Source organism: Astatotilapia calliptera, chromosome 5 (genome assembly GCF_900246225.1).
Source record: "Astatotilapia calliptera chromosome 5, fAstCal1.2, whole genome shotgun sequence".
Lineage (NCBI taxonomy): Eukaryota > Metazoa > Chordata > Actinopteri > Cichliformes > Cichlidae > Astatotilapia > Astatotilapia calliptera.
The window spans coordinates 8595749-8618454 of NC_039306.1; the positions used below are offsets into that span (position 1 = coordinate 8595749).

The 22706-nt window shown below is 40.8% G+C and overlaps 1 protein-coding gene across 5 annotated transcripts in view; it reads left to right on the forward strand.

Annotated features, from left to right (window-relative positions):
* The first annotated feature begins 1270 nt into the window (after positions 1 to 1270).
* anks1ab (ankyrin repeat and sterile alpha motif domain containing 1Ab) overlaps positions 1271 to 22706 on the forward strand; it is a 56504-nt gene continuing 35068 nt past the window's right edge. For 4 of the 5 annotated variants that reach the window (XR_003272396.1, XM_026167044.1, XM_026167045.1 and 1 more), the window contains exon 1: positions 1271 to 2314. Coding sequence is in view for 4 of the 5 variants with exons in the window: in XM_026167044.1 (XP_026022829.1) it covers positions 2021 to 2314 (294 nt within the window). In the remaining variant the exon portion in view is untranslated. The remainder of the gene's footprint in view (positions 2315 to 22706) is intronic. The other variant, XM_026167043.1, reaches the window with a different exon arrangement.

Here is a 22706-nt window from a genome sequence, read left to right on the forward strand (position 1 = left end):
CATGGTTCTAAAATTGTGTTACTATCTCACTATGCCTCTACCTCTCTCTCTTCAAAGACTCACATTTACCAGTTAGCAAAATATCAAATGAAATTTGGTATTTATTTTAAATTCCTAGTCCTGCTTTCCTCTGAGGCCAAAAAAAGAGTTGTTCCCAGGGCTTTTATGTCTGTGCTGGATTATGTTGACGTTATTCGTCTGCAGGCATCCTCGCGGTGTTTACACAAGCTTGATGGATTCATCACAAAACTCAAAACTCTTGCTGTTGCACATTGTATGCTTGAAGTGGATGAACTGTTTTGTCCTCTTGTAAACTCATGAACAAGAACATTTGGTTTTGCAGAGCCTACAGAGTTATATCCTTCAAAAAAGTATACAAAAAATATGTTTTTGGTCTTATGGATGAATTACAAAAACGAAGGGGACTTTTAAAGATGCTGCTTGGGATCAGTAGCAAAAATCTGTTCAATCTTAGTGAGTTGGTCTCACCAAATGACTAGAAGAAGCAGTCACATCTGTCTGCAGCTGTATGCATGACCCTTATTACCCCTGTTTTATGCTTAGTTGATGTTTCAAATCCATTTGCATACGTGTTTAATGTGAATACCTGTGTGCACACTGGATGTGTATTGCACATAATCCTGATTGAGCTGCTGCCTACAACTTAGTGAGTGCTCTTGCAAAGAAGATTAGATTAAAAATATAATCATAAATGATAGTAACAATGAAAATGGCACCAAAATCAGTTTCACTGAACTGTGAATATTTGGGCCTCAAATGGATTTGTGATTATAATATATGAATATGTAAGCGTGTTAGCGATAAAGCTTCAGGTCAGGGAGAATTTGCAGAGGTAAGAAAATGGGAGAAGCTCCGGGAGGAGCATCCTTACTTTTTTGCCAAGATTTTAGGTCACAACATCAGAAAAGAGTTAGGCCAAGAAAAGAGTTTTAGATAGGAATACGCTGTGTATAAATAGGTATACTGCACAAAGGTACAACGCTAGAAATCTCATTGGTATTCCATACAGGTTCAGTAAAGGTTTGAAATACTTTTTAGACTCTTTCTGCTCTACAGTAACAAAGCTAAGTAACTCAATAACCTCAATCTCTTCCATGCACCCACACTGGTAGACACACATGAACGACAACGCAGGAATCCCGACTCTCCCTCCTTTTCTAATGGAGCAGCCACCCAGTGCGTCAGTAACCTGATTACCCCAGCTGTCAGTCTGAATAAGGCCAGGCTTCGGGATCCTCCCGTCGTCTGATCCTCACTACAGGATAGAAGCAGTCCTCCTTGAGATTTTGGAGCAGAGCAGGACGGACACAATCACAGGGAAGGGAAAGAACTGGTAGGACCAGAAAAAGCCAGCAGGTAAGATGCAGTAGTTAAAACTTTGATTCTGGCTTCTTTGGTTCTGGTAAGTCTAAGTTTCTTAAATATTTGGGAGAAGATTATATTTTAAGGTAGACACATTATGTTTTATATTTACAGTATAAACACATGTGCTTCTTGCTCTATCTAAACCTGAGTTACCCTTCCAGATTTCTTTGGGAGTATTCACTTTTAGGCTTTGCATAACTAAATAAATGACTTGAACTGATGATAAAAACGGAATTATTTATTTTTTAAAAAGGCTGCATGTGTGGATAAAAGCAAGTGTAGGAGTATCAAAGTGAGCAGCCAGTTAGTAAGGGGAGGGCTACAGGATACAACTAGTGGGTGGACCTTGATTATTGTTTCCGTGCACAACAAGTCTCTCATTTGTGCCGTCTTTACCTCAAAACAGGAGAACTTTGAATGACTTTGAATAAGCTGCTGCGCAGAAAGATTAACTGATCCTTCAACATCTATATTTTATTAATCTGCATCTTCCAGTACATCTGTTGGCTTTCCACAACTACAAGCTTAAAAACTCCACAAAGACTTTGGATCACTCTCTGGACTGACTGAACAAGTTAGAGTACGGCAGAAAAACAGTGAAGGCACTGAGCTGCACTTGGCAGCTCCAGGAGCAATGGCAGAGTGCACACCGGATGTAAACCCCACCAACGTAATCCAGAATCCAGAGGCTGACATAAAGGAGCTGAGTGAGGTTTCGGCTGAGTCTGCATCAGCAGGAGCAGCCAAAGTCAGACCTGCAGACGCGGGGCTGATTCGAAGTTTGTCCAAGTCAGACTCTGATTTGTTGGCATCGCCACTTGGAGAGGAGGATGGAGGTCTGGTTGGCCGAAGTGGGTCTGTGTCTAACTGCAGCTCTGGGCAGCCATCCATGGAGCGCATGCCTTCCTTTGCCTCTGAGTGGGATGAGGTAATACTCAAGTTCTAGGGATGGGGAAAAAGTGGGAGGGTGTAGAGGACAGAGGGAGTGGTACTGTCACTATTCAGGCATGGACAGGCTTTCGAATGGAGCGTGTTAATGTCTTTAAGAGAGAGTGTGTTAGCAAGTGTGAATGTGTGAGGGGGAAAACAGAAAACCAATAAGAGAAGTAACTCTGGATTAGTGTGAAAAAAGACAAATGAGAACGGGCGAGGCAGTGCATTTCATGCTAGAGGAAGGAAGGAAGGAAGGGAGAGGGGGAGAGCGGAGGCAGCGCAATGAGAGCGATCAGGAGTCCAGCAGAAGCAGTGATAGAGTAACTTTACCCAGGCTGTTGGCGGAGAATGCCTGCGGGCGAGTGCTTGAATGCATGAATGGCTTGATCACTTGCACCGACCTCCCTGTAGCAGCCCTGGCATCCAAGACTAATTGGGCTTGTGCTGTCATTCCATATCCACTCAGTACATGTCTCAAGGGCCGACCCACGCTTCCACTGTATCCGGCTCTCTTCTGGCTCCTTTTCTACGTCTTGCGCCATCTACTTTCAGCCCAATGTGAATGGTCCTCCACCCCCCCATTATCCCCAAAAGCCTTAACTTGTGATTTCTGAGCACTTTGGAGCATCAATGCAGTACACCCTAAAGCACTGCAAAAACCACGGAATGAATAATCATTTCTTAGCAGAACTTAAATGGTTGGAGACAACGAAGACAATGGCTGACGACTGATAATATATTATTAAATTATACAGCTTAGAGGCAGAGCAGTACAATTTTTTAAAATGTCCACAGCAAAGTAGAACATATCTGACGCTTCATGCCTGGTGATTATTCCCCATCACAATAATAACGTGAAGGATTTTAATCAGATTATCAGATTAAGTTTTGGCATAGTGCCATATGTCATCAAACCCAGCTGATATCTTGGCTAGCAAATGGTTTAAGTCGAACTGAAATGGCTCTTAAGAAAAGGCTTTAGTTGTCTGCAATTTATTTGGGGCACTCAGTTCTTCCTGCTTGCATGAATTTTTTGCTATCAGTGCTTAAGCAAAAGCTATTGGCTCCACTGATAATTACAACTTGACCGATTCGTTTCTTAAAAATCAATCTTTTTTATGCAAAACAGAAGAGAAACTACAATTGGGCAGCCAAATGAGCAATACGAAACCCTTTATTTTGTGGATACTCTTTCATTACATCCACTAAGACTTTATATAAAAGATGGATCTAAAAAGTCACTGTAATGCAAATGTGCATTCCTTAATGTCCAGCAGGGAAGAATGGTTGCAAAACAAGGTCACATTATACACATGTCTTTGAGGAAACACTGCTTCTGCTCTTTTACTCAATTTTATTTTTATTTACTCATTTGCTAGCTTCAAGTGTTATTGAATACATCATCATGCTCAAGTTGTAACTTGTGGGTCCAAAAAGAAGGTAAAGCAGGATATAGTATCCTGTAACTGTTAGATCTCGCTTGTTACATCCAGTTTAAAGCCCATAGATCAGCTAATGTTTCACAACAGGACTTCACTTAACATTGGGTCACATTGTGCTCACTACATCCATCTTTTATATTCAGTCTGTCATCCATTATTTTTGGTTAGGCTGGGACTATTCCAAAGTCCAGCATCTGAAGACACTGCTGTCAGGTTACAGTTATCCAAAAAGAAAGTTTTCCTCACATTCTGCTCTCTGTGATTGTAAACCAATGCCTGTGATTCTTGTTTTCCATATATTATCAGTTGTAAGTAAATCTAACACAAAACAAAGTAAAATTCATTTTTAAGATTTTAGAATTTGTAACGTGCACCAGAAGGACAGCACTTTTTAGTTTCTTTTAGATTTCACTGATTTCATAATTTTATATATCTAATTATTTAAGATTGCAAATTCAAAGAAGACTTATGTTTGTATGTATGACTTTTAAATGACAATTAAACACAAAATGCCTTCCCTTGATGTCAATGATGGCCCTACAGGCTCCAGAAATCACGACTGCTTCCTAAAAGTTTAAAAGCCTTTACTGTTATTTTAAGTGTATGTATACTGACTGCACTGGAAAGTGCCATATGCCTGTTGGGGAAATCAGTTTTCTTTTCATTTTTTCTTCTATATTTGTAATTAATTTACAGCACTTTAAGCTTTTCTTAAAGAATGCTCAGAGTGAGTTGTTACAGTAAACGTTGCCTAAATCTGTCTCACTGTGACCATCAGTAAGACAGCTGACTTGTTTGTCCTTTTCTTGACTCAGTTTCGAGCCTGTTTGGACTTGATTCAATTTTAAAAGATTTATCTTAAACTAATCTTGCCTCATGTTTTAATGAAAGCATTTTAAAAAAATATGTTCACATTAAAAACGTATGGTTTGTACCATATGTTACAACAAGGGCTGCAATGAAGCAGTTTAGGGGTCCGAGACATCTTGAACTTGGATCTCTCTCTTTGTCAGCCCTGCATGCCCTGTGCCTGTTCTCCACTCCACCCCTGTTCTCTGACAGGCCTGTTTACCCAGGCTATGTTGGGTGGGGTGTCCTGTTCTCAAGGGCATCCTGTTTTGCAGCTGTCCTGGAGTGTCTGTTTCTCTTCCACATGTCAAGGGATTTGTTTGGGTTGGGGATATGGGTGTGGGTGAGGCTCAGGGCAAAAGTTAAATCAGTTTGTGCATACATGTGTTTATATACACTATGTGTATATATACAATAGCACCAACACTTAGGGAGACTTACACCACATTTTTATTGCATTAGCAAATAAAAAACAGCTATCAAAGGCATTACATTAAGCACAAAATGTTTGTTATGCTTAAGTTCAAATAAGGACAAAAAAGTACTTGGATGCTCTCTGTTAGCATCAAAGTCATAATATTTTAGTCTTTGCTTTCTGTGTTTTTACTTGTAGATCAGCTTGACAGCTTTCTGTTAATAGCTATGGTGAAGTTTTTCCATCATGTTTCAGTCAGGAAAGCTTTCAGTTCATGCAGACAAGCATGTCAACAAGCTGGCTTTTTTCTCTCCCTTAGGTGCTCTAAGGACTCTTTAAGAGTCTCTTTTGAGTCATCATCTTGATAAAAAAAAAAAAAAGAAGAAGAAGCTTATTTTGGTTGCTGCCCTTAAAATGCAGAGTTCATGATTCCTTCAGTGAATAGATACAAGTTCACCTGAACACTGCCTCAAACCTGCATGCATCCACCACCTTGCTTTGTCATAACGTGCCAAAGCAAGGTGGCCTGACTGAAGATTCCCCCCCTGGCTTTCTCCATACCAGCTTTCTAGCATTAGATCCTTGTAGGTTGAATTTAAAACCATCCAAAAATAACACAAGTTTTAAAAAGCCTTACTGTGCATGTTCTTTTGCAAATTTAATCCTTGCTGCCTTATTCTTTAGGCCTACAAACGGTTTCTGTCATATCACTCTCCCTCTGTGCTTGCTCTTTCTACTCAAATGGCCTGTGAGCTGAATTTGTCTTGTTATTCCTGTTGATGCGTGATATGATTCTTGTGTTTACCAAATTTGCAGTTGCTAGGCAAAGATCTTTTATAGTAAATGTACAAAACCAATGACCCTATGAAATTGCCTTATGGATCTTTCTGAAAGTCTGCTGATCCAATTATTGAGCCAATGTATGTCATAATGCAATCAACCACCACATTAAACATGAAAACATCAATGCAACGTACCAGGCCTAGAGGGGGACTGGGCTTCAGGTCATATAAATAAAATCACTTTTGTGGCAGTACATGCACACAAAGAAAGCCAAACTGTGTACACATACTGGCATTCAGATGATCTCATTAAAAAAAGAAACCTGATACATTTAAAACATTATTATATCTGGTATGTTATATAATTATAAAGCATTTTTTGTTCTCCTTTATTGTGAAAAGACTTGTTATTCTATGAAAGTTTTATTTAAACAAAGGCAGGCATTAGTTTTTGTGATGAGAAAGCTTTCCTTTCTGATACTGTGGATCAAAAATCTTCAGATTAGCCATTAGTTCAGCACTTAACGTTGTTGGTGTAGAGAGTGATACTACTGTGTAATGCTTTGACGCATACAAATCCTTGTGGATTTGTCTGTAGTGTGATTAAACTAAGCTTTAATTAAGGAAAATACTCAGCAGAAAACCTCAGAGCCCTGAAATGGCAGACATCTGCAGGGTGAGTGGTGCTGCTGCATCTGTTGTTTCACATTTATGACATGAATCATAATGTCCTGTGCTTGTCCTGTCAGCTGTTGCTCGATTACTAAATGATATTGCTGACATGTGCCTAGGACTTGCACCCTTCATCAGAATTTCTGCCTAAAGTAAGATTGTTTTGACTCCATATAATTTTATTTTATTGAAAATTCATAAAACAGATGAACAATTACATTTCCTGCATCCTTCATATTTTTGTAATTTTCCCAAATTCAGTTTAAATATGTAAACTGTATTAGTCGATATACCTTGGTTGTAAAGTTGTTTTATTTCCTTTCTGTCAAACACAATAACCACAGGTGAGGGTTTTTTTTCAATGTTTAGAACAGGTTTCATGACTTTGTAATGAAGTATTTCCTTTTGATTTTCTAAAATATTTTTCCTTTGTGAATTTGACTCTGTTAGCCACTTCTCCATTTTAGTTCTTTCCCACTACAAATAAGCTGTAAGACCAGGAAATGCTGCCTGCTTCACTGTCACTCTGGAAAGCTGAGGAATATAACAGCCGGGTGTTCTGAGAAACCGTCCTACTTTGGCAAATTGTAGGCTACCTGTAGGCAAATTTGACTTCTGACAAACCCTAACCATAACCATAACAAATATTCACAATAGCTTAAAAAAATGAAGTAAATTTGGGTTTTGTGTTGTGCGCATATGCAGAGCATGCGCAGAAACAAGGGGTAGGATAGTTTGTAAGGTAGGATGGATTCCCTCACCTAGTGGGGGTGAGGGGTCATAGTTTGGTCCCGCCTTCACTGTTGTGATTGGTGTGGGGGTAGGGACAGGCTTAGGGAGTCGGGGGGTTCCCCGGAGGCATCTTCCTTGTGGGGCTCAACCCGGGGTAGCGGTCATGTCCGGTTAGGGGCTCTGTTGGTTCTCAGGTGACTGTTTCCTCGTGGCTGCGTGCAGCGGGGCTAGGGGAGGGTCTGTGCTGATGGACGTGGGTTACTGACCTGGTAGCCTGGCTGCCCCTGGGTGGGTCCGGGATGGGCGTGAGGTTCTGGGGGCGCGCCGTCTCTGGGCTGGGGCCCTGGCCAGGCCTCGGGGGATTGGGTCCTGGTTGGTGTGTTGCCAGGGTTGTGGGCGGGTGGGTGCATGGGGGCCCAGGTGCCGCCGGTGCGTCGAGCCACCTGGGGGGCACTTCAACTGGTGGGGGAGATTGTCACATCTTGCAGGAGCTTTCCTCTCTTCAGGAACTCTCTCTGCAGGAGGGGGAGATACAGGAGAGGTGGAGGAAGATCTCAGCCTGGGCATCTATTGTCTCATGTAGTCTGGAAGATGAGTGGATGGTGGGGTGGGTGCAATTTTCTCTGTGGTGGGGTTGGGTGGACTGTCCCGGGCCCTGTGGGGCCGGGAGGTGCTGCTGCACTGGGCCCCGGTCTGGATGGGCCTGGGCCCCCTTTCCCTGGCGGGTCGCGGAATATGGGGGTGCCTACTGGGAGGGGTCACTTGCCCCTCCCTTCCTTCCCTCCCCATCTCCAGCTGCCTCCCTCTTCCTGCTCCACCACAACCACCCACACATGCAGGGCCTTGGAGTAGGGGTATGTCACCAGGGTGCAGAGGAGGCTCTGCGGCCTGCTGGAGCGGGGGGCTAGGAGGAGGAGTTGGACATCCGACTGCGGTCTGGAGTGTGGGGCCTCCCTGCTGCTGCGGAGTCGGGGCGGTCTGCCTCTCCCCACCGCAGGGAAAAGGGTAACACCACCTGGGTCTGGGTGCAGTTCCCCCCTCCAGGGGCAAGGGTACCTAGACCCGGTTCGTAGAGTACGCTTGGGGAGTGTGATCGTGTGTACAGCGTCTCTTTATGTCTGTCTCCACGTTGGTTGAGTGTGGAGTAAGTGTATATGAGAGCATGAGGGTGGGAATGGATGTTTGTATCTGTGTGTGCCTGTATGTCTGTGTCTATATGTCAGGTTGGGTATCAGACGCCACCTCTCTGGGGACATCTCAGGCCCTCCAAGGTTTGGAGGCCTATCTCCCACCACCACCACTTCCCCTGCCAGTGGCGGACTCCCTCAGACATCGGTGCGTTGGTGGTTCTTTGTGTCTGGGGATGGGCGTCCAGGTACACACCGGCTCACTCCTTGGCGGCCGCTTATCGGGGCCAGGAGCCTGGGGCTCGGTCGGGCCACTTCGGAGGTGGGGTGCCCCCGGCCTCTTGGCCTGGGGCTCGGTCACTCAGGCACAGCTGGCTGCCGGCGGAGCTCACGGGCGCGTCACTGCAACTCCCCCTGGCTTCTGCTCATCTGGGACTCTCCTCAGCTCTTTCTGGGACAGTGGCGCAGCTGCCCCTCTGTTGGTCTTCCTTGGTCTCTTGTGTTCTGGGGGCCTCTGGATGTCTGGAGCCTGGATCTCCTCCATGCCTGCTTCATGCCCTGGAGGACGGGGCTGTGGCCCCCCCACACCCTCTAGCAGATCATTACATGAAGGAACCTTTTAAAAAAAAACAAGCGCGTCCATGCTCACAGGTGTACACATGGGTGATCACACCCACAAACTACACCCTTTTTGGCTTCTACCTCAAAGCACACTGTGTTCTGTTGATCTTATGTGCTGCACAATAATGTTTAATATTTAGTATTTACTGTCATATTCCCATATATCATTGTGATGTTGTTTATTCTATTACTCTTGTTCTCTTCTGCTTGTTTTCTTTTTTCTTTCTCAACAGGTGATCCAGGTGATCGATATATGCATTTTTTCCCTTTTTTTTTCCTGCCCATTCTGTTGGTTTTTGTTTTTTGCCAAAAATAAATAAATAAATAAATAAAATAAATAAATAAATAAAAAGACTTAATTAACAAAAAAAAAAAGAAAAGAAAAAAAAAGGATGGATTCCCAGGACACCGGCATTAACTTCAACACCACTGATGACAGCAAAGTTTGAACTACTTCTGATTTGTGGTGTCTTGTAGAACAAAATTCAAGTTCAAATTTGGTTTTAATTGTTTGTGTAAAACAAAATTACTTATGCATACATATCTAGGTTAAATCTTACAGCCCAAATTAGCTAAACTAGTAGCTAGCTAGCTTAAAACAGGTGCAGCTGAAGTTTGCTAACATTAAAAAACAAAATGTCTCATAAATCAAATAAAATTGTAGCAAGTGTTAATATTTTATGGTAAGGGTTATGGTAATTATTATTAATTGAGAATAATTTAAATGGCTTGTAAGTGGTGATATTTATTTTAAAACCTGATTTACACTTTTTTTTCAAGCACAACTATATGTTTTATGAACATCCCACCAAATCTAAATATTCCAGTACATGATTTTATGTCAGCATCCTGCACTATTTTCGTTTGAATGTATATTTTAATTATACAGGAACAAGCAAGTTTTTTCTTCTTTCTTTGAGGATAGGGAAAAAAGCACTAGCCTGTTAATAAAAAAAAAAAAAAAGATTATCTGTCAGTGATGTGATTTGAGCGTCTACGTTAAGCTTCAAAAATGCATCTTAGACTACATCTTGCAGGCCTTAATAACATTTATTAATAACTACTCAAAGATAAACTACTATCCAGTTTTACCATTACTGTTCCTGTAAAATTAAACAACATTTTTAAATTGGTTTGATGGTTATTATCAGTAGCAGGCATTTAGCAAATTTCTCCCAGTAAACTGACTACTTTCACCTTTTACTACTTTTACATGTGGATTTAGTTGTGAATTTCTCCTTTTCCCTTTTTGACATAATGCTACAAATAACTTCAATTATAAAGTAATTTTCACTTCAGTCATCTTAATGTCGTTAAGGTGATTGGCATCGTCAGTACATGTGTTGAACGCTCAAAAGCCAAAGGTTAAGCAGCCACATATTGCAGATGCTTAATTGGGTTCATTTCTGCATGTACTCAAAGTTTCCCAGTGGTATTTCTGGGGTTTCAAATTATTCTGTGGTTATAAATCACACAAGCTGATGTGGCCCTCCAATATATTTTTATCTTGTTAATTTCGTTCTGTTAAATATTCACATGCTTTATGCATGTCATAAAAAAAATGAAAAGGGCACAAAAATATCTTAATGTTGTAGATTACAGCTGGTGCCAAGTTTTTTACAGTATGTGCAAGCTGGTTCATAATTTATACAGCGAGCTACAGCAGAGTGAACACATTCCAAGATCTGGTTTGACAGATGTGGTACATTAATATGAGAGTAATGGTGTTTTCAGGGGGCTTGGTGGGGTGAGGCACAGTCCTGCTTCTGATGCCGTGTTGTCTGTAACATTTCACAACAGGTGTATCAGAAGCAGGAGACTGCTTCCACACTGCTTCCAAACTGCTTTTAATGCAGTTTTTGCACATGTGCAAGAGCTGAAACTATAATTCCTTTCAAAAATGGGAGTTTAAAATTTTGAAAATAGAAATTTCAGATTGTACATTTTAAGATGTCCCAAACTGTCGAGCCTAATCAGCATCTTCTCCTATTACCTGATTCCACTCTTTCCAGGCCTCCTCTAGCATTAAGATCACCACAAAAACTGTGACCTATGATCTTCATGGCATGAGTTCAGCTCCATTAGCAGGTCCATGTAGCATAGTTTTAATTATAAAACTGCACCAATTTAACATCTATGATTTAGAGTAACAGAAAAAAAAACATATTAGCACCCTTTTGTATGTTTTCTGGTATTTCACTGGAGAAATCTGCATTTGCATAAAAGTGAACACCCTTTTTTCAAATTTGGTTGATTTTGTGACTTGGCACAGATATTTATTTGGAGGGTTTTTTTGACAAGCAGGATTGAATAAAACTTTATTATGAAAGTTACATTTAAGTGGCCCTTAAATTTATTGCAATATGAGCTCAACCTAAGCTAGCAGCTTTCACAATAGATCTTAAAATATTTCTTCCTCAAAAGAATTTTAGAATCTTGTGAAAAAATAGTTTCAAACCTGTTCAATATAACTATATTTACATCATATGGATTCTTAAATGATACTTGAAAAGATGAATAAGCTGAACCATAAAGGCGTTCTTGACTTTACTGTTACTATTCTCGCAGGCTTTATTTATGCTGTGTGGTTTTCAGAGCTGTCAAATAAAATCCGGTGGATAGAATTATGTGTTGCTGGTCTTGTATACTGTGGAGCTGCTGGGCCATCTGTCTTTATTGACAGTGATACTGAGGCGCTAATCCTGTTTCCAGACAAGGGACAGTGAAGCAGGCAGCCTTTCTAAGTAGTCTTTTTAGTATTTCTATATTCAGCCATCTATTTCTTTGTCTTTTCTGTTCTGGATTTGCAGCCATCATTTATGCGCATTCAGACTCTGGCTCAGTGAACAATAATGCTCTCTAAAGGGCATTGTTTAGGATCATTTCACATTATCTCAAACATGTTAGCTAGTATGTAGTTTGTGGAATTTAAATGCCTACTGTTGTTACAAAACTAGCTGAACTGCAAATATTTGTATATTGTAGCATTTTTATACTTTTTTGTGTTCTTGCTGCACATAAAAAGGGAAATTAAGAAAGGATGGTGCTGATCAAGTGTGTGACACTTGCCAAGCTTAGCTTGTCATCGGGTCTTTAATATAGCTTATACCTCTTCAGCAATGGCCCCATCTGATCAATCACAGTCATGAACAGTGTTGGTCAAGTTACTTGAAAAAAGTAATCAGTAACTAATTACTAATTACTTCCCCAAAATAGTAATCCCGTTACTTTACTGATTACTTATTTTCAAAAGTAATTAGTTATTTAGTTACTTAGTTACTTTTTAAAAACACGATTTACAACCTGAACAGGTGATAAAGCGATAGATCTTTCAGCCCAATTCTACTTTTTCTACATAATCCATCATACAAAATGTAATCAAATGGAAAGGTCCCTTTTTAAAACTTGTTTTATTAGTTTTAATCTTTTAACTTTATGCATCAAGCAAAAATTTAATTATATGCAACATTCTCTGACTGGAAGAGATTTGTTTAATATTTAAACCTATTTTCTGCACATTCCGGCACATAATTTTTCTTTTTTGTGTGTGTTTACACTCACTCTTTCAAATAGATGCAAGTAAAACACAGCAGAAAATAAATAAAATCAAAGACTCAGCGGTCCTTTTGCTCTATTTTCACCTGTAAAGCAGGAGCAGGGTAGGCGGAGGTTTACCCTGGTGCAGGTGTGCCGCATAGGTCAGTTGAAGAATCCGCGAGTTTCTCTGTGAATTTCCCATTAAGTCGTTGCGCACTCGGTGCTTGTTTGGAAGTTTGGGGGGGGGTTTTCGCTGTAAAAAGAAGTTTTCTTCCCACGCACAACGGATGCTAATGTTTTTGTCACGTTTTATGGAATCAAACTTAAAGGAAGGTCAGTACTTCCACGCTTTAAACGCTGCATGCTCATACTCTCTCCCGGACTCCATATATTATCCACTGTTGATTTTTTTTTTTTGAATACGTTTTATTGACAAAGCACAAAATACAGATATACAAATACAAAATAGCAAACACAATGTCAGGGGGTTCGTATAAAAAAGCAAAATAGACACAGTCTATTATAGAATCACATGATATTGAACAGGGAACATAGGTTTATGGTTTTGACAGCTTTTTGATTGAGAATGTTGTATGGTTTTAACATATTGTTTGGTTTCATTTAAAAAGCACCGAAAGGATGGTTTTTTGCTTTAGATTATCCACTGTTGATCTGCAGACAGCTGTTGTCACAAATGTCGCACTTGTTTACGTCACTGTCATGAGACATTCTTGCAAAAAAATCACGGTTTTAGTGAGGCAGTAACGCAGCGTTCCTACGGGAAAGTAACGGTAATCTAATTACCGTTTTTGCAATAGTAATCCCTTACTTTACTCGTTACTTGAAAAGTAATTGGATTACAGTAACGCGTTACAAGTAACAAGTATTCAATCAATCAATCAAATCAGTTTTATATTTCTATAAGCCTCAATATATAACCCGTTAAAAGTAACGCGTTACTGCCCATCTCTGGTCATGAATAAGTCTGCTTACAACAGACTGATGCATGCTACAAAGAAAGATAAATCTAGAATGTTAGAAAAATATGAATATGTTAAATATGTAGAGCCAGCAAGTATTAGTGGTGTTTGTGTGTATAATTGAAATAGTGCTGTACAGTAGTTATTAATGTGTGTGTGTGTGTGTGTGTGTGTGTGTGTGTGTGTGTGTGTGTGTGTGTGTGTGTGTGTGCTTTACTATTTTGGCAAGTGAAAATGTGCTACTATATTAATGATTTTTGCCTTTTTGAGCCAGACAAAACCAAAAAATATAACTGTAAGTTAACAGACTGCTCTGTCAGTAAGACATACCACTTGCACAGGGAAAATATGATAGATTATAATTGTTATTCAGTTAAATTGATGCTCAGTTTGAGTTTTTATTCTTTCTTCTGCAGCGCTGGTGGTGTTTGATGGTCTCAGACCAAGTAAAGAGTATGTGTAAAAATAGAAAATGCAGGCTTAGTCTAATTTAGACTAATTAATTTAGGCAAATTTAGGGTCAACAAGTAAAAATAGGGTTCCTGTTTTAGGGTTATATATTGAGGCTTATAGAAATATAAAACTGATTTGATTGATTGATTGATTGAATGAACAGGAAAAAAAAGGATTTTAAGGAATTAATTAAGGATTAAAGTTGAATTTTTATTTATTACTGATGTTTAGCAAAGATAGACAAAGATTTTAGACGTTCAAAAGAAATGTGAGACTCATTCTTGGTATCTATGAGAGGTCAGAGGGATGTCGCAGGACTGTTGACACTATTTTCTAGAGAACTGATTGGTCAGAAGGTGATGATTTTGCAGCTTTTTGTTCTCTTTTCTTAAATATAACCTGCTCTAGACCGGCTTTTTTAATCATGCTTTTAAATCTAAGCCCTTTTCGTGGGACATTTTTTTAAGGGACATAAAACATAGTAAATACACACATCTATACTGTGATAAAGATGCAGTATGTCTGCCAGCACAAAACTGGAGCTGCCTTAGCTGTTTGCTGACTTGTACTTCCCACTTTGCCTGTTGATTGGTTTTTTTGGTGGAAGGGACAGGACAACCGAATAGAATATTAATTGTCACTTTGTGCATTTGACATGTTGCGTTTGTAATAATTTCAATTAAATATAGATTTTAAATGTTTTGAAATTAATTAATTGCATTCTGTTTTTATTTATGTTTGACACAGTGTCCCCAGACAAGCAGGTCCAACAGCAACTAAACCCTCTGTAATTTTTGCCGCTAGCTGAAGTTGGGGAATTTTCCATTTTTATTGTATAAACATTAAAATATTCCATCTCCTGGTTTCCAGCAGTACTTGAGGGTCTAGAATCTCTTGGAATGTCATCACACGTGTATTTATTTCTCATCTTGTGTGCACTAAAGCACCCATGATGAGAGTTAGTATCTAAAGACTGTAGAGTAACACTCACTCAGGCTGACTACCCCAGGATAAAATTGTCCAAACCCTGGCAAATAACAGGCCTGTCTTAAAGATAACAGGCTCAGTCACCAGCATGTTAAAGTGCCATTGATTTAAGTCAGCAATGTGTTATTTGTATTGATTTGTCAGTGATATAAAGGATACACAATACATCCCAGGCTGTAAAGCAACACAACTGAGTTATTGTTACAGTTCTGATAACTGACTTTCTGCTGATGATAAAATGTAGGCTGTTGCAGAGGTGTGGTCCCTGGGTTTCGGCACCACTTGTAAAATGCACTTCACGCACACACAGTTTGATATAGCGAGATATCACGTTTATTTCTGACTATGCTTTTTGTGACAGTTCACAGTCTGGTCAGCTCCGGTCTCAGCTGTTTCAAGCTTCTCTCCTCTCGTGTCCCGTCTCACTAAAAAAGGGGAAAAACTGTCATCAGACCAAACGCCACCAGCTGTGTTCTCACCTGCCTTCCCAGCACCGCCCCGTTGAGCTCACTGCACCACCCCTCCCCTGCAGCCAAGCCAGGGACCACACCTTCTCCACATAGGCAAACCTGATTTCTAACGTGATTTTTGTGTTTCTTTTCCTGCGTGCAAAACGTCTCACTCACGAGTAAAGCAGCACCAAGAGATCAAAAATGACTTGATGTTATGTCTTCCTAATTAGCTCACTTGAGTTGAGCATCATCCTCTGTAGTTAAAGCGCTGCTCCTTCCATATTTACAGCAGTTTTACTGTCCTCTTATATGAATAAACATCATATCACCTGGTTTCTAATTAAATAGCTTTGTAAGTGTCTTAAATAAACTTGCAGATGGGAGCAGGTAAAAAGTTGCTTTTCTTTGAAAGGATACTTTTGGCCTTTTACCAGCAGAGGTCTTGATTCTGATTACAGTAAGGGGCATTGTTCTTGTAACGACAGCAATGCCTCTTTGCTGTTTGCTGTGTCTGAGGGGCGAGGCTCCAGTTCCACCATAAACTACAACATCATCCCCACTGCTGCTGTGTTGTAAACCTTTTTGTTGAGAAAAACCAACCAGCTTGAGTGGAGTATATTACATTTTATTCACACCTATGCTTCTAAATACATTTTGCAGTATGCACACATCTAATTTTAGATGCATGCAAGAAAAATCCTCATGCTGTTGTGCCTTCCTCCTTAGTTTTCCGTGCAGCTAAGAACAGCCTCTTTATCTCAGTATCCCCAACTGCTTCCTTTAAAATGAAAATAGGCTACAGACAACAGGAAAATAAAAATTGCAAAGCATTTCTTAGTACTGTTATTGACAGAAAGCAATCATTGGCCTGAATGGGGAGAAAAATTGGGCAATCAAGTTGCCTGATATACTTTTTTACCCACAGTTGGTTGAGAATTGTCAAACAAACGTCTCTAAACCAACAAAACCTGCCTTTATATCACCCACACAGAGTGGGGGTGAGTTAAGGAGTTAAATTATTTAATCACCTTGGATTTGTGTTCAAGTCTTAATCTCCTAAATTAGATCAAGACCAGTCCTCCAAAAATTTGGTCTCTGAGACAAAGTGGAGAAAAACATTGTTGTGGCAAGTGTAATTCAAAAAATGTTGATCTTAACTTGTCCTTTTGGTCAATAATTAGGATTTAAAACCTCTTCAGAAAAAAGCTTGTTTCAAGATTGAGAGGAATAAGTCATGATATCTGGAGGTGTTACAGAGTAAGTGCCAAGGACTGAAGGAGTGATCACAGGAATTCAGCAGGGCAGTTGATTGCATTGGAAAGAAGCAAAATTATTTCACCTTTACCATCAGATCTTTTTCATTGAAGCACTCGAGCATGAAAAGGTGGCACAGAGTGGATAATTTTTTGCAATATGTGCATGAACTGAGGAGCGGCTTAAACTGTATTAACATCTAAATCACTTCAGGATTTAGTGCTATCATTCAGCTGAGCACCGATTTTTATGATACAGCCCACTCAAACCTCCAAGTGCTTCATAACAGCATTATCAGTAGCATTTCAGTGTGAATACATCTACTTGATCATATCCCTTCTGACTCCCAGACATTTTCTAGAAAATACGGTATGAGTTAAACTTAATACCATTGAGAAAAGGCTGGGTTAACTTCACCTTTCAGATATAATACTTAAGGAAAAAGCAGTGCTTAACTGGATTCAGAGAACAAACTGTGACTTTATAAATTGTTATTTTATACCTATTTGGTTAGGTTGATGCACGCTAGTTATACTGCTGTATTAGGCCAACAGAGCACTGCTTCCAAACTCCAGCATTACTTCAGGTCCCTGGAGTTTCCATTGTGGGTCAAAGCCTTTATCTTTATCAGGCTGGGTTCAGGTGTCAGACACTGTGTCTATTATACATATTAGAATTCAAATATACACTCAACAAAAATATAAACGCAACACCTTTGTTACTGCTCCCATTCCCCATGGGATGGACGTAGAGACCTAAAATTCATTCCAGATACACAATATAACCATCCCTCCCAAACAGTGGTCACAAATCAGTCCAAATGTGTGGTAGTGGGCACATCTGCTATATTGAGATAATCCATCCCACCTCACAGGTGTGCCACATCAGGATGCTGATCTGACATCATGAGTAGTGCGCAGGTGTACCTCAGACTGCCCACAACAAAAGGCCACCCTGGAATGTGCAGTTTTGTCTCACAGCAAAATGCCACAGATGCCACAAGCAATGAGGGAGCGTGCAATTGGCATGCTGACAGCAGGAATGTCAACCAGATCTGTCGCCCGTGCATTGAATGTTCATTTCTCAACCATAAGCCGTCTCCACAAGCGTTTCAGAGAATATGGCAGCACATCCAACCGGCCTCACAACCGCAGACCTCGTGTAACCACACCAGCCCAGGACCTCCACATCCAGCAGGTTCACCTCCAAGATCGTCTCAGACCAGCCACCCAGACAGCTGCTGGAACAATTGGTTTGCACAACCAAACAATTTCTGCACAAACTGTCAGAAACCGTCTCAGGGACGCTCAACTGCATGCCCGTCGTCCTCATCGGGGTCTTGACCTGACTCCAGCTCGTCGCCGTAACAGACTTGTGTGGGCAAATGCTCACATTCGATGGCGTCTGGCACGTTGGAGAGGTGTACGCTTCACGGATGAATCATGGTTCACATTGTTCAGGGCAGATGGCAGCTGAGAATGTCCCAGTTCTTGCATGGCCAGCATACTCACCGGACATGTCACCCATTGAGCATGTTCGGGATGTATACGACAGCGTGTACCAGTTCCCACGAATATCCAACAACCTCGCACAGCCATTGAAGTGGAGTGGACCAACATTCCACAGGCCACAATTGACAATCTGATAGACTCCATGCGACGATGTGTTGCACTGCATGAGGCAAATGGTGGTCACACCAGATACTGACCGGTTCTGGGTCCCCAGACCCCCAATAGCGCAAAAAACTGCACATTCCAGGGTGGCCTTTTGTTGTGGGCAGTCTGAGGTACACCTGTGCACTACTCATGATGTCAGATCAGCATCCTGATGTGGCACACCTGTGAGGTGGGATGGATTATCTCAATATAGCAGATGTGCCCACTACCACACATTTGGACTGATTTGTGACCACTGTTTGGGAGGGATGGTTATATTGTGTATCTGGAATGAATTTTAGGTCTCTACGTCCATCCCATGGGGAATGGGAGCAGTAACAAAGGTGTTGCGTTTATATTTTTGTTGAGTGTATAACTTTTTGATAAAGCTAGTAATTGACCTATTCCTTAGTTATGCTGCTGTAGGCTTAAGCTGCAGGCAGATCTCCCATAATGCACCGAGCACCTTTCCTCTCTTCCACTCCCCATGTATTTGTACACCGTTACTGCATGTAATTAGCTTTGTGTCTTCTCTCTCTTGTAGTTTGCGCTTTGTTCTGTGATTTGTTTGTTGTGTTTCTTCCTTCACCCCAGCCGGTCGTGGCAGATGGCTGCCCTCCCTTACCCTGGTTCTGCCGGAGGTTTCTTCCTGTTAAAATAGAGCTTTGTTTTTTTCTTTTCAGTAATGCAAAGCCCTTACTTCTAGGCTATTGTTGGGTTTCTGTGTCTCATGTTATGGTGCCTTTACCTTATACTATATAAAGCATCTTGAGATTGGTTTTTTTAATAATTAATTTTTTTGTGATTGGACACTGTATAAATAAACTGAATTAAAGTAGGTTTTGCTTTGTGTTGATGCAGAAAGTCTGTGAGGTGTGTCTTAATATGAGTTAGATTGGTGTTACACTGAGTGATAGAACAGCCTGCTGCTGGTTATCTTGGCATTAAACTTGGCCCCGTACTTGGCAGGGTCGTCTGCAGTACGGGGGCCCCACAGGGAACGGTTCTGGCTCCGTTCCTCTTCACCATCTACACTGCAGACTTCTCCCACAATTCCACCCAGTGCTTCCTGCAGAAGTTCTCTGATGACTCTGCAGTAGTCGGCCTCATCACTGATGGGGACGACAAGGAGTACAGAGGTCTGACCCAAGACTTTGTGGACTGGTGCCAGCTGAACTACCTCCAGATCAACGCCAGTAAAACCAAGGAACTGGTGGTAGACTTCCGCAGGCACAAGCATTCTCCACTGCAACCACTGAACATCCAAGGTATGGACATTGAGGCTGTGGACAGCTACAGGTACCTTGGTGTTCATCTGAACAATAGACTGGACTGGACTCATAACTCAGACGCCCTCTACAGGAAAGGGCAGAGCAGGCTGTACCTGCTGCGGAGACTCAGGTCGTTTGGGGTGGAGGGCCCACTCCTGAAGACCTTCTATGACTCTGTGGTGGCTTCTGCTATCTTTTATGGCGTGGTCTGCTGGGGCGGCAGCATCTCTGCTGGGGACAGGAAGAGACTGAACAGGGTGATCCGAAGGGCCAGCTCTGTTCTAGGATGCCCTCTGGACCCAGTGGAGGTGGTGAGTGACAGGAGAACGGCGGCTAAGCTGTCATCCCTGTTGGACAACGTCTCCCACCCCATGCAGCAGACTGTGACAGCACTGAGCAGCTCCTTCAGTGGGAGACTGCGGCACCCACGGTGTGGGACGGAGAGATTTCGCAGGTCTTTCCTCCCCACTGCTGTCAGACTCCATAATAAAGACTTTAACTGATCAAGCACACACATCCATACATATGCAATAACACTAAGTGCAATAATCCTTTCTGTCTTCGTTGTATTTTTACTCAGTTGTATATAGTATTTGTATTTGTATTCTATTTTTATCTTATTGTATATTTATTTTATTTTATTCTACTGTATATAGTATTTTATTTTATTCTATTCTGTACAGTTGTGTACTGTATTTATTCTTATTGTATTCTAATTTTTGCCTCATAACTTTTGCACTGTCCACTTCCTGCTGTGACAAAACAAATTTCCCACGTGTGGGACTAATAAAGGTTATCTTATCTTATCTTATCTTAAACCTACAAACAGGTTTAATTGGCTATATTAGTTTTGTCTAAAACCAACAAAATATTCCATCGAGCAACTGTTATGCTTATTTTTATCACCAATTAATATATTATATAATAAAATCAGATATTTTATTCATGCAAAAACCAAAGTTTGGAAATAGAGACTATGTGTTTTGGCTGTTGGTGATTTCGTTGCTGACTTCTTGGGAGCTGTTCCTGGGAGTGTTCATTTTCTGTATGGAGTCGAGATTTAACAATTACTGAGAATTTGAGGTGCTGGTGGGCAGATTTTGTGGACTTTAGACAGAGCGAGGCTTATTTGTTCCCTGTGTCCCACCTTTATTCTAACCTGAAGAAGCCAAATTGTAGGTATAACTTCATATTTTGTGTGCAGATTTGAGCGTTTTATTGATCCTCTCTTCTAACTCACGGCAAGAAAGCCAACAAGCACATTTTCCCAAATGTAGAACTATTGCTTTAATTTTTCTTGTGGTGTAAAGATTCCTCTGTAACATCAGTCTTTCGTTACCACCATTTTTAGCTTTGGCTTAGGGATAAAGTAGACTTACTTGTTAGTGGATAAGTACATTTGGTACAGTTCACATGGTAACTGTTGCGTGAGAAATACCTTCAATATACATTACAGTGCAAAACATTTTGGGCACCAGGTAAGGGTACAAACAGTAAACACAGAGCCAGAATAAAAGCCAAAGAATAAAGCCCTGATTTTATGGCGCCTAAGTGTGGGAAGAAGAGATAGGACGAACTATGGCAAGCACTCCAAGATATTGGGGACATCCTACTCGCTCTATAAAACTATGTAAAAGTGTACCTGGGAGAATTAATGCAGTTTTAAAAGCAACAGATGGACTTTATATGAACTTAATTGACAAACTATTGATGCCTTTGTTTTTGAAAGCAATCTTTACTTCTGGTGGGTGCAATGTTTGCACAGTTCTGTGTGTTTTAACGTATATGATGGCAACTTTCTCTTTTTGAAATCACATAAAATACCCTAAAGGTTTTTTGCAACTATTGTTTGGGGAATTGTATGCACCGGATGAGGCCATATGCACATGAAGACATTTCAGCACTTTAGTTATTACGTAATTAATTTCCTCAGAAGCAGCATTTTTTGGTGACGGGTCTTAATAAAGGTGCACTTAAGCTTAGATGTAATGCACTCCTGATGAGTGTGTCTATGTGATATAGAATGTAACTGGGTTAATTCATAAAGTAATGTGCGGTCTGTATTGCTGGAGGCATATGCTGTGTGTCCCACGTGCCTGACTTCCAAATGAATCAAGGCAATCCACAGTGTTGATGCCACTAGCGAAGTGCATAGGGCTTTTTCAAACACTAAATATTACATCAAATAAGCCTGGCTGTGTCTCTGGTGTCACTAGTGGAAGCAGAATCAGTTTTTCAGGCTTGCAAAAATCTTCATGCTGATTATGAATAGACTACTCCAGTGTTTCTAAATATAGTCTCTAGCCTGATTCGCAATACTGTGTTCATACATTTTAAGGTGACCCCAGCCTGTTAATTGGCTTGCTTGAAGTTGTCAGAACTTGTAGCTGGATTTACACTTGTCTGTAATAGCTGAAGGATATTGAATGTTATTTTTGTAGTAGATTCTTTTATAACAGAGTGACTGGTACAGATCATTTGCCTTGTTGTTCTTGATGCATGACTATACACCTGGCCAGTGGTAGGGCTGCCACGATTAGTCGACTAGTCACGATAGTCGACGACTAATTTAATAGTCGACGCGTCGTTTGAAGCTTTGTAAGATCCCAAAAGACGCAGGAATAAGTAGTAGGATTTAAGAGTGTAATAACGGACTGAAACAGAAGATGGCAGCACTGCATGTACAAGGATGCCAGCTGCCGTTAAACCCCGAAGAAGAAGAAGAAGCTGTGTCCCAGAATTCATAGCGCGGCCCTGCTCAGTTTCCAACAATGGCAGCAGCTAGTTAGTTTTAATATTACTCTTATTATTCTTTCTGAGTCATAAAATAAACGTTTAACGTGTTTTCAGGCGAGAATGTAGCTGTGTAAACCTCAAATATATGTTCAGTTTATCAAGACACCACATATTTTCAAAAGCGCTCCGACGTTTTCAGAGACGTCTGTTACCCACCAGCTCGATAGCGAGCCAGGGTTCAAGCCTCACTAGAGCCCGTGAGAACACCGGACTCTGGGCAAATCGTTTTCAAACCCACCGCCGTCTTTCGCTACTCAGGTTAAACATGAAATATAAGTCACTTAGATAACTTAAAATTGTTATTGTTTGGCTTTTTTCAGTATTTTATTTGTTCCTGAGTAAATCGGCTGAGTTTATTGAAC